At 39.9% G+C, this 12,423-nt stretch overlaps 1 protein-coding gene across 3 annotated transcripts in view; it reads left to right on the top strand.

The window, feature by feature from the left end:
* Window positions 1-12,423, top strand: part of ADAMTS16 (ADAM metallopeptidase with thrombospondin type 1 motif 16) — a 99,906-nt gene that overhangs the window by 59,868 nt on the left and 27,615 nt on the right. For all 3 annotated transcript variants that reach the window (XM_020795582.3, XM_078392570.1, XM_078392571.1), the window contains 4 exons: window positions 1,410-1,540; window positions 4,006-4,129; window positions 7,023-7,267; window positions 9,660-9,798. In XM_020795582.3, the coding sequence (XP_020651241.3) occupies window positions 1,410-1,540; window positions 4,006-4,129; window positions 7,023-7,267; window positions 9,660-9,798 (639 nt within the window). The remainder of the gene's footprint in view (window positions 1-1,409; window positions 1,541-4,005; window positions 4,130-7,022; window positions 7,268-9,659; window positions 9,799-12,423) is intronic.

Raw genomic sequence — 12,423 nt, 5'->3', positions numbered from 1 at the left:
ACAAACAAGCTTACTCCATTCACCCGTTCATTCTGTTCTTAAACTCAGGCAAACACAGACTCATTGTGCGTCTCTCTCTCTCTATCTCACATTCATGCATCACACACTCAATGCACACAGAGTTTGCAATGGGATAAAGCCTCCTGTTGCTCCACTGGCAGTTTCTTCTGGTTCAAGTTGTAGATATGGGCTTCCTCATTTTGAATCTTATTGAATGTTAACAGGAGCAGAAAGGCATTTAATGTTTCCCACCATTGCAGTCCTTGGAGTGGACCATGCAGCACTTTGCATTGACAGCCAATCAGAGCCTCATGGTTACAATTTTGTATTAGCAGAAAAGGCCCTACAGATTTGCAGGCAGAAGGGACTTGATCAGGACGACAGCAGTAGCAAGAGGCAGCAACCCACTCTCCACTGTGCCTCCTGTTTTCTAATATTTTCTCCTTTCCCATGTTGACTGGGGAGAACACATACTGTATCTTCATTCTCAAAGAGAATGGTATTTTGATGGTATTTTCTACATTTGTAGCTTCTGCTAAGATGATGCATTGTGAAACCATCCTCGGACACTTTCCTAGCTTAAGCAGCAAAAATAGCACAGAGTCTTGTGTTAAAGATTAACAAGTTTGACTGGCATAAGTTTTCATGAACTGAATGAAGCCTACGACTTAAGATGTATCTTAGTGTCTTCAGATAACAAGTGTTATCTTCTTCCTACTAACAGTGTATTTACTGTACACTACACAATTACAGCAGCATGATTCTAGAACTATAATGGTTCCATTCTGTGGAATTTTTGGGATCTGTAGTTTGGTGAGATACTTAGAATTATTTGATACAGTTAATAGATGAGCACTGTATCTCTCCTGCATAGAATATTGAGTCTGTCACCACCAAACTAGAAATCCGGGACCCCATAGGGTGGAATCAATGCAATTAAAGTGGAATTAAATGACTTTAGCTGTGCAGCTTAGTACTCTCTGAGACTTCACGGTATTCATATGAATAAATAGGGCTGAAGTTCATGAAAGATTATACCAAATAAAATTTGTTAATCTTCAAGATGCCACAAGACTCTTCGTTGCACATTTAAATCTAACACATTTATTTCAGTGTGAGGTTTCATGGATTACAAACTTATTCAAGTGCATGTTGAGAGGTGGTGTGTAGCCCACTTCTTGCATCTGAACAAGCGATGTGACAGAAGTGAATTTTAATCCAGAAAAGCACACACTGAAATAAATCTGTTATTTTTTAAAGATAGCACATTTTTGTTTTTGTCCAAACAGACTGACCAGCTGCCTCTCTGAAAACAAGACACTTTGTTATTAATCTCTGACTCCTGATTTTCTAACAACAGTATGATGAACAAAAATAACAGGCTGCATGTTACTCTGTTTGCATTTCAGATCAAGACATGTGCAAGCTCTACTGTATTGCCGAGGGCTTTGATTTCTTCTTTTCTCTGTCAAACAAAGTAAAAGATGGGACACCCTGTTCAGAAGATAGCCCTAATGTTTGCATAGATGGGATCTGTGAGGTAATGAGGAAATAAGGTGCTTTGTTTTTACCATTAACTCACATTTGTAGTTTTTAATTAGCAATGAAGAGATAGTACGTAAAATGTCACGCTTGAGGTAGAAATTGCAGGGATGGTATGGGTGCTGCCAGAAGCATTACTGGTCATTTTAACTTCTTTTCTGCACTAGGGGAATGTCTCCTAATATCAAACTGAGCTGCAAATTCTCTGGCAGGCAGCAGCCAAATAAATGGAATGGCAACAGGGAACTCCTAGCATGCTGACATCATGAAACACGTTTTGTACTACTACATGCTGTCTAGGCAGAGAGGGGGAAGCAAAGGGGAGTTGCTAATTTGGTGGTAATCATGTGCTGTCCCAGACTGCTTGTTCTATTCTCAGCGTGTTTTCAGATAAATATGGCTTGGTGGGTTGAATAATTCTAAACAGTAGATGAATCAACCAGGGCTGCAGTCCTTTCTGCCTTTAGGGCCAAACCAGTTGTAATGCGTAGGGCAGCCTTGTGTGTTGTTGTCTTATACATCTGCCCTGTTTGTGTCTAAGGGTGACCACATGCCCTCCATTTGAAGAGTTGCCTTCCTTTTTGATGATGCAGGTCCTCCCTTTTGGTGATGTGCAAGTGCCCCCCTCCACAGACACACACACACACACCAGTTTACACAGGAAAAGTAGACTCGAATTGGTAAAATCACCCCTCTTCCATTTTTAAGTAAAATGGTTTGGAGAGAGTCATTTTGTAACAAAAGACAAAAACAACGCAAACTGATGTAACAATTAATGCATAGCAGGAAGGGTATGGCATCACATGTCAATTCAGTATGAACTTCAGTCCTAAGAATGGACATTCTAAAAGCACTATTGAAATTGTTCCTCTGAAATAGCTGATTGTTTTCTAAGTAACAGTTGACTTCTATTTATTTTCTTTCTATATATTTTTTTCCCAATAGGCTACAGAACCTACAAGGCACAGGGCATTTCAGAGAGTTTTTTAAACATTATACCTTATTATTTTATTTTAATAGACTTTATCATATTGCATTGTATTTATATCCCATCTTTCTCTCAACATAAATAAGACAGTGGGAAAATTTTTCTCCCTGCCCCCAAATGGCAAGGAAAAAAACATAATATGTTTTGTAGAGATCTTGTGCATTTCCATTCTGTTAGAAGTAGTGCTTGTCTTACGAATTAGGAGAAGTTGCAGCATCTAATGGGTTGTTTGCATCTTGTTGATCAATCAGCTGTCCTTCTGTGCTTTCTCTGTGTATACTTGGCTACACAAAAGGAAAATGTGTTAGTTTAAAAAATCATGGCAATTTGTAGAAATTGTGGAAAACATGATAGGGAAAGGGGCTCCTGTTTCCTTTCATAAGCCTAGGACAATCCTCAAAAATTTGTCTTGCCATATTGTGACAGCTTTTCTTAATCAAAATCTTGCCAGCAGTGAGATCTTTTTCACATCCCTAGCCAAAGCACAAGTATGAGATCAGAGGAAGCTCCTCACATTTCCAGACCTAAATAGAAATCACCTCTGGAATCAGCTTCCATGAGGAAAGCTCCAAAAACTCTTCTTTTTACTACCCTTCCTTCAGCTTTTTGGGCTTCTCATTTTATTCATAATTCCTGTTGGGTTTGGGGATGTTTATTATGTTATTTTTGTTTCATATTGTTTATTGTTATATTTCCACTTGGAATTGTTGGGCAATTCTAATTGTTGCATTCCAGCTTTAAACATGATTTTAAAATAAATAAACCTCCCCATAGTCTTTTTCCCCTCAAATATTTTACCCATCTAGAATCACTAACAATATTGGAAGTGGGCTGAGTAGAACAGTTACACAGAACAGATTCTAGGAATGAGGCAACAATAACCTAAAAGTTGACCGTTCCTGCTCTGAAGCATCAGTAAGTTGTTGAGCTCTGCTGTTTTTTCTATCCTATTTTACTTTGCTTCTCTTCCCCCCTGCCCCAGAAGTCCTGCAGAAGAGCAAGAAGGCAGGTAGACTCTTAGTGGAGATCCACGGAAGGCATGTGTGAGAGTGAGAATGTAAGAGAAGCCAAAATAAATTTGTTGGGAATTGACACAGATTGATTAGAATTACAGAGCTGGAAGGGCCCCTCCAGTCCATATCAAGGAGACTCAGTAGGGAATTGAACTGCTAACTCCTGGCTCTGCAGCCAGATACTTAAACTGCATTGAGTTATCCAGCAGTTATTGTTTTGTGTTATGACCCCTAAGAAGTTCAGAAGAAATTCCGATGAGCTGTTGTCTTCTCACTGAGCCTTTTGTCTCATCATGTTAACTTATGGCTAAGGAATTTGAAAATGTGGTGGCTTTTCTGCAAAAATTTGTGTCATTACCTGATACAGGCTCAGAGAATTGAAAAGTCAAGTATTGTTCTTGTAACTTTGAAGTATCACTGTTACTTGGGTTTAGAAACAAATAGTTGCTCCTGTCTTTGCAGATGGTTGGCTGTGATCATATCTTAGGTTCCAGTGCTGTGGAAGATGCTTGTGGAGTATGCAAAGGAGATAATGCAAGCTGTAAAATGTATAAGGGGCAGTTCACAAAACACCTCCCCACAAATCGTAAGTGTTTCAAGAGCTTTTTTCCTTTTCAATATCCCAAGTAATTTTTTTCAGGGGCCTATAGCTTGTGCATTTTATACACCAAGAATTTTGGCAACCATAATGTGTTCGGTACAGTTTATGACATAAGAGGCAGAGAATGGAACTGGGACTCCCCTTTGAATTGCTTATCAGCTCTGACATATTTTCCTTAGTTGGCCTTACATAGCACTCATGCTTCAGCATCAGATCCCCACCTGCAATATGAGATGGATGGTGAGAATACTTAAAGGCATGCAGTCCTTATCAGAAGCAGTGTGTGGCTCCTCCAGATCTTGTTAAATTGCCACTCCCACCTGCCCAGTTAGCTTGGCCAGGGATGATGAGAGTTGCAGTCCAACATCTAGAAGACCACACATTCTCCGTACCTTCCATAGGAACAAGATAATATATGTGAAGTGCTTTGAACATCCAAATGCTTCATATGGATAATAAATATTGCTATCCAAAGATTTCCAGTCTCTGTTCAGGTTCACACCTTCCAGATGTGTTGAAATACTGTTCCTCATCAGCCCCAGACACAATTAAGATGAGCTTTGAATTGTGGGGAATAAAAGTGCTCAGTGAGAACTGACCATCCTGAATAGATCTGAGACAGAACTGAGAGAGGCATCTTGGGGACAAGCAACATGCCATCATGCTATCCTCTCAACATGCAGGTCTTTTCTACAGAGACCTTGCCCCAGTGGCCCTGGGGCTACAGGGGTGATACTAGGGAGAGTTTTGCAATCACAAAATACAATTGCATTTTGTTTTCAGCATGCTCACAATTTTTCCCCTTTCCTGACTTTCATTCCCACACCCACGCAATCTGCATATAGTGAAAGGAGAGGGGAAAGCCTGGCGTATTGCATATTTGTAAAACAACTGGAGTATAGAAACAGAGAATAAGAGGGAAATTCTCAAGCAGGGGGCAGGGTGTGTTTTTGGGCTGGAAAACAAATATCTGAGGTGTATGTGGGAGGCTGATGAGAATGATGAGGGGAGAAATTGAGCTCCAGGGTGGGATAAGAGAAGTGAGGGATAGGAGCAGAGAGACTTTAAGGTCTACGGGAGCACTGAGGCAATGATGGGAGGAAAGAAACTAGCCTGCTGCCTTTACTCCCACCCTTTGGATCCCGCCAACATCTATTAAAATCCAGGAAAGAATAGTATATGCCAGAGGTCTTCTCCAACGGAACTGGAACTGATTACTAGAGATGAACAAAAGCAATCCAGAAAGGATGTGAAGCACAACAGTAATGTATGTGCTTTTACTTCCTCAATAATTTGGTCTATCTAAAAAATAAAAATACGGTTTATAGTATTTTGCAGAGTTCTTTAGCCCTGTTTCACCTACTCTTCAAATGACAGTTCAGGATTAGAAGAAGATGTTAGGCTAGGGTTCTTTCTGTTGTAGCTGCCAGTGTTCTGGGTAATTTGTTTAGGTAGAACCATACTCAATACTCTGAAGCAGTAAATCAGCTTTTGCTGCAATTTGATTCACGGCATATATTATTAGGACTGAATTCACAGCCAGTGATCACACAGGGGCGTTCAGTGTTCATACTCAAATGTGATTCAATTCGCATTTCAGCCCCCACACACCAGCACCCCTTCTTTCCTTATTTATTCTGGTCCTGATTCTGCCAATCCTTTTATGCTGTCAAGCCACTTGGCTTTGAAAATGTTGTGCAGTATTCTAGAAAAGGTGGCAGCATTCCAAATTTCTTAAGGTTTACAGAAATTCCACATACCATGGGAACATCTTTTATTTCATCTCAGTTGTTTCTGTTTTGTTCATATTTTAAAAAAAATATCATCAGGAGATAATATAATGCTAAATTCATATATCAAAACAATAGGATATTAGTTCAAGATCACTTTTTCACTAGTATTGTGAAAATATATAAAGAATTTTGGAGAACGATCAGGGAAAAAAGCTCATGGGGTCAGGCATTCCTATGATCCTGAACATCACACCTTAACTGCCACACTGAAACACCACCCACAAATACACACACACACACACACACACACACCATCTTTACAAGAATGAATCAATTGATCACACAGAAAAAAAGTACATTTGAATTATTCCAGCCCGACAGAATTAGAAGCCCCCAGCAGCAGAGAGAAAAAGTCACACTGAGTAAAAAAAGGGCCAGACCAATTCAAACTGACCCTTGAAATAATTCAAAATCATTTGTATCCTAAGCAGAGTAAATCCTGCGGTATTTGATTGTGTAGTCACAGCCTTAGTTCTGAAGGAGCTACATTGGCTTCCTGTTCTCTCCTGGGTCCACTCAGGATATTGGTGCTTATTGGTAACGAGGCTCGGAGTACAAGAACTTGTCTTCCTGCCCTTCTCTGTGTGCCACCTACAATCCTTTCCACTAAGCACACTCAGTGCTCATGCAGTATCCTGTTTTGCACAGGTACTTTTTAAAAAGCCAGCATTTTCTTACCCTGAAATTAAATTTGTAATTTTAAAGCTAATTAGTATAGTTGCTTAAGTGCCTTTCAATGTCTGCTGACCTTGATAGCTTTTGCAATTAGAGTGCAGCATGTGACATTTGGAAACAAATACATAGTACTCCTTTCTGTGCTCAATAAAGGCTGTGAAGTTTGAGCTCCAAGCTTGAGTTGCATTCTGTACATGCTTGCGTGGAAGTAAGTCCCATTGAACTTAGCCCTTCCTCTTAAGTTAGCATGTGTAGGATTGTGTTGTAAGCCAGACTGTAATGTGTGGGTTTTATAGCTATTTGGCTGCTAGGATAAAAACTTGGTGAACTCATAATGCCCTTCAGCCTCCTTTCTGCAGATTGTCCTTGGTAAGATACTGAGCAGCATCTTTCTTTCTCCTGCATTTTAGAGTACTACACATTAGTCACCATCCCTGCTGGAGCACGAAGCATTCGTGTGTATGAAATGAACATCTCACATTCTTATATTGCTGTGCGTGCTTATAATAAAAAATACCACCTCAACGGCCACTGGATTGTCGACTGGCCAGGGAGGTACAGGTTTGCTGGGTCGGTGTTTGATTATCGAAGGCCACCTAATCAGCCAGAGGTACTAAGTTCTTCTGGGCCTACAAATGAAAGCCTGGTGATAGAGGTATGTGATGTTGTGGTGTAAAGTTTCATAATGTTAAGTGTTTCTGAACTGTTGTGTTTTAACATTCATGCTTCTGATCTAGCAAAAAAAATCTAGGGCATATTACCATTGTGTGCAGAAGTCATTCAACTTAGCCTTCCCTTAGTGTTTCATACCCACCCCAGCCAGATATATAGACGAATGTCCTGTGTGGCCCAATGACATTCCTGTGTGAGCTACGTTGTTCCTACAGCCATGGTGAAGGCTGTGAAGTCTTGCGTGCTTCTTCAGCCAGAGGGAAGGTCATCGAGATATCTCCCTAGTCCAAATGATAATATTACTTTTATATATAATTATGGCCAGGCTAGGAATGATTTGCCAGTAGGAGGGAGTTGTTGAGAGGCCATCTGCGCATGTCCCTACAACAACAACTGAATACCCTGTATTTTATTGGAGAGGTCTTCACTTGGATACTGTTGTGGTGGGTAGATATTTTCAGATTAAGTTAATTGTATATTCACTGTGCTTCCATGAAGTCAGAAATAAATCATACCCACAATCTTGTGTGGGGATGCAGATTCCTGTGACTTAAGATATTTCAAATAAATAATTTTAATTAATAAAGCCCACTTTAGATATTTCACTGTAATTTACTATTTGTGTTTCTAATCAGTAACTTGGCTATTTAAACATACTATATATATATCTGGCACTTCCTAAAGAAGTAAAGAGGAGCAGTGGGGTGGGCAAGCATGCAGATAACTTGCACATGATCCTATAGTTGCTGTGCTGACACAGCAGTTCATGTGATCATAGAATCATAGAAAAGTGAAGTTGGAAAGGGTCTACAACGCCATCAAGTCCAGCTCCCTGCTCAATGCAGGAATACAATCAAAGCATATCTGCCAGGGGATTATTCAAGTTTTTCTTGAATGCCTCCAGTGTTGGAGCCCCAAGGTGACTGGTTCCACTGTCGTACTGCTCTAACAGTTAGGAAGTTTTTCCTGATATTCAACCTATGGTAGTAAAGGTGTCACTGCTCATCATGCCACATTCTGTGGATCAGTTTGAAAACCCAAGAGTGAGGCAGAACCCGGAGAGGGCTTGTAGTGCTTATGGCTCAACTGCTTGCATGCCAGATACAAAATACCACTTCAGCAGCCATAGCGCAAGCTACTTCCCCTTCAAAAATCAAGATATGTTCGGATGAAGAATATGCCCAATGTATAGTTGTTTGTTTTGTTTCTTTTTTAATACTAATTTATAAATCTTGCAATTTATAGGGGATGCAGCATGTTCTTAACATGATGTTAAGAATGATGTTTTTAATATTGCTCAGGTTTAATCACATTTTAATATTAATATCTTAATTTATCATGCTTTTAAACATATATTTTTAGCTGTTGTATGTGGCCTTGATCACCTTCCCTGAAAAGTAAATAAATGAATAACAACCCCCACTAATTCCAATCTCCAGTCTCTTGAAGAGAGTCTCTTGGTTGTAATGGGACTCAACTTAAAATAAATAATTTTCTGACATGATAGCTTAAAGTTTCTTCAGAGGGTGAATAATAAAATAATTCCAAGGATTTTTTAATCAATCAAAATTTATTTTAGCACTTCCATCTGACCAGACACATGAAAAAAATTCCTTTGAAATATGTACAGTTTACCCTTATTTAGAACTTGCCAAAGAAGATGGGAAAGGGAAGATGTCATAATCAGATCTTCCAATATCTTTATTTGCTTAACAGCAGCTTCATGGAATGAGGGCTTACATCTGGTTTGAATGGCAGAAGGAAAAGAAATGGAGTCACCAGGAATCATTTCCCTGATTTGAGCTCTCCCTGGAACTGCTGTTTACTGCCATGAGAATGAGGGTTGGTGCTTGGGTGGGTTGAAGATGGAGGCAGCAATCTCTTTCTTCCTCTCTATCTAAAACCTCTGAGGGGATTATATCACCAAAAGTATTGGGGGAGGACAGCTACCCCTTACCATCCCAGTACTTTGGCTGCAATTTAAATTCCCTGATGGTAAAATCTGCTAGCTCACTTATAATCCTTGCACATGTTTCTAAGATCACCTCAGAATTTGCTTTTGCCAACAACCCTGGGTATATCCTTGATGCTGTTTTCAAGGTGTGTGGAAGCTGAGTCATGGCAACTGGCCTTCTTTCTCATTAGGTTGAAATGTTTCAGTACTCATCCAAGTAGCTTCTTCAGTCTGTCTCAACTTCCAGATAACCTCACCTGGATGACTGAGAATCTTCACAGATATTTTTCAAGGCATGATGCCCTCTCCTTTATGATTCCTTAATCGGGGAAGATCTCGAACTAGGTTTGTTTTCAAAACATGACCCCAGTGCTAAGGAAGTGATATATACATAATTTTCCTCTCTTGTTTTCTTCATCAGTTACTCTCTCAAGGTAAAAACCCAGGAGTTGCCTGGGAATACTCCCTTCCTAAGGCGGAAAGTGAAAGAACAACAGCGCAGAAACATAACTATACGTGGGCTGTCATCCATTCCAAATGCTCAGTCTCATGCGGAGCGGGTAATGTATCTCTGTAATGTTCAAAAATATAGTTTTATTGCAGACTTCAGACTCTTTTCTGTCCAAGAATAAGTACTACCCAGCAGCTCAGAAGTGTAACTTCTAGGAATAGAAGATTTCTTTATGGACAATGTAATCAGGGTAGTTTCTGAGGCTTATTTTAAACAGATTGAGAACAAGAACTTAATAGGTTGTTACATTACTGCCTAATGTGGAGGAGGGGAAAACTGTGTTGCTTGTTCACAACTTTGAAAAAGCTGACCGCCATAGATGTAAGTTACTCTTCCACAACATGGAGCTTTCTAGGTGTGTGGAACATATCGAGGGGATGATGGCAGTTATAATTTAATACCAAACATCAGTTTGGAAGATTCTGGGTCAAGATATTTTAATGTAACTTCATAAAAGGTGGCAAAATAGAAGTAGAGGAAGGAAGAATTCACTACAGAGGATTCTTTCTGTTGGGATTTAGAAATATTTTTCAGTGTAATAGTGGCATGCTCTTTTGAGCTGGCCCTCCTAGTCTGAGAGACACTGATGGCAACATCACCAGAAAAAAGACATATGTAAGTGACAAAAGCGCCTCAGTTGCTGTTAAGATTCTTGGTTGTTGTTTTCCTTAAAGGAGGTTGAATTTTACTTCCTAGATCCAAACCTGTAATTAGCGTTTCTATTGTGGTACAAAAGGCAGAAATGTGCCTTTTGTTCTCCCATTCTGTTCCTGCTCATGACCTTAGGCAGCGTCTTTGACTCCTTTACCACTTCTCCCATACCCTGTTAACTTAGAGGTCTACATTGCTTCCACCAGTCTCTGCTGCTGCTTCTTACACATATTCCCTTCCCAGTTACACTTGGCTGCCTTCTGCTTCCCTGCAAGGCATCATTTTGTGATTATCCACTGAAGCTGAATTTTGACAAATAACTAAGAGATGTGAATTGAGGAAGGAATGAAGTGTATTTGCTACTAATTCAATCCCATGCAAACCAGATGCAAGCAAAGGTATCCTGAACTCCCTCTTCTGGGCACCTTGCATTCTTTTATGCTAGGCGAAGAGGAATTAAAAATGGTTTGAAGAAAAGTGCTTGAGATTAAGCTGAGGATCGTATGGTAGAGCAGGAGAGGATCATAATGTGCTCTCCCATTCCAGTAGCTCATCACTGCTCTAAGGTACCTCCTGTGTGCACAAACATGTGGACAAGAATATATGCACACAAACTCACAGCACACAGAAAGAGAGGATTAAAAACACATATATACCCTCACATTCAGGTCAGGGAGGCTGCCTAATTCTCTGAGAAGATGCAGCTACCAAGACTTGACTTGAGACAAAGAATAAATTATAAGATGACAGATTCTGCAGCTGACCATCCTTTCTTCAAGGTCATAATCCTTGACACTTATTTTTTACCAAACATCTGTCACCTGGCTGAAAAGACTGAAACATGAAGGGAAAAACAGTTGATGTCGTTTTTTTAAAAAAGTATAGGTCAAAGTGACTGTGATCTTTCAGAAACTGAAGCTAGCCCTTGTCTCAGCAATTTCAATACAATTACTTCTTGTCTTTCATCTAATGCTGCTATGCTTGTCAACCTGTAGCACTGGTTTCAAGTGATTAGTTGAACTCCAGCAAAATCTTTCCTTTCGTGTTTTTTTTTAATTTAAAAGAACATGTTACAGTTACGAGGTTACAGTTACAAATGAAGTAACTAGTACCTGTGTAATACCAGTCGGTTACTTTTATGTTACTAAATTGTACCTGGTAAGGCTACACCTTCACTGCAGATGGTGACAGCAGCCACAAAATTAAAAAACAACTGCTTCTTGGGAGGAAAGCAATAAGAAACCCAGACAGCATCTTAAAAAGCAGAGACATCACCTTGCCGACAAATATCCACATAGTTAAAGCTATGGTTTTTTCCAGTAGCAACATATGGAAGTGAGAGCTGGACCATAAAGAAGTCTGACTGCTGAAGAATTGATGCTTTTGAATTGTAGTGCTGGAGGAGACTCTTGAGAGTCCCCTGGACTGCAAAGAGAACAAACCTATTCATTTTGAAAAAAATCAACCCTGAGTGCGCACTGGAAGAACAGATCCTGAAGCTGAGGTCCAATACTTTGGCCATCTCATGAGAAGAGAAATCTCCCTGGAAAAGACCCTGATGTTGGGAAAGTGTAAAGACAAGAGGAGAAGGGAACGACAGAGGACGAGATGGTTGGACAGTGTCACCGAAGCTACCAACATGAATTTGACCCAACTCCGGGAGGCAGTGGAAGACAGGAGGGCGTGGCGTGCTCTGGTCCATGGGGTCACGAAGAGTCGGACACGACTTAACAATTAAACAACAAAAAGACTACACCTAAATACTCAACAGCATACTCATTTATGCTTCTTTCTTCCTGTCAGGAAAGAAATCCAGGAGGAAAATTGCAAAGGAGAAAAAGTCAGTGGGAAGGATGTCACTTAATCCTTTCCCCATCCTTATCCAAGCTGTGTCTCTGAAAGTAAAAAGCTAAAAAACATGAATGAAAAGCAGATGGGAATAGGAATTTATAGGAGAAAGCATTTAGAATGAGAAGCATTAAGCACACAGATACACTGCCTTATCTTATAGTCTGGTGTATTT

Source organism: Pogona vitticeps, chromosome 4 (genome assembly GCF_051106095.1).
Source record: "Pogona vitticeps strain Pit_001003342236 chromosome 4, PviZW2.1, whole genome shotgun sequence".
NCBI lineage: Eukaryota > Metazoa > Chordata > Lepidosauria > Squamata > Agamidae > Pogona > Pogona vitticeps.
Note: the sequence above shows the minus strand (reverse complement) of the source record. Positions and strands in the feature narration are given on the sequence as shown.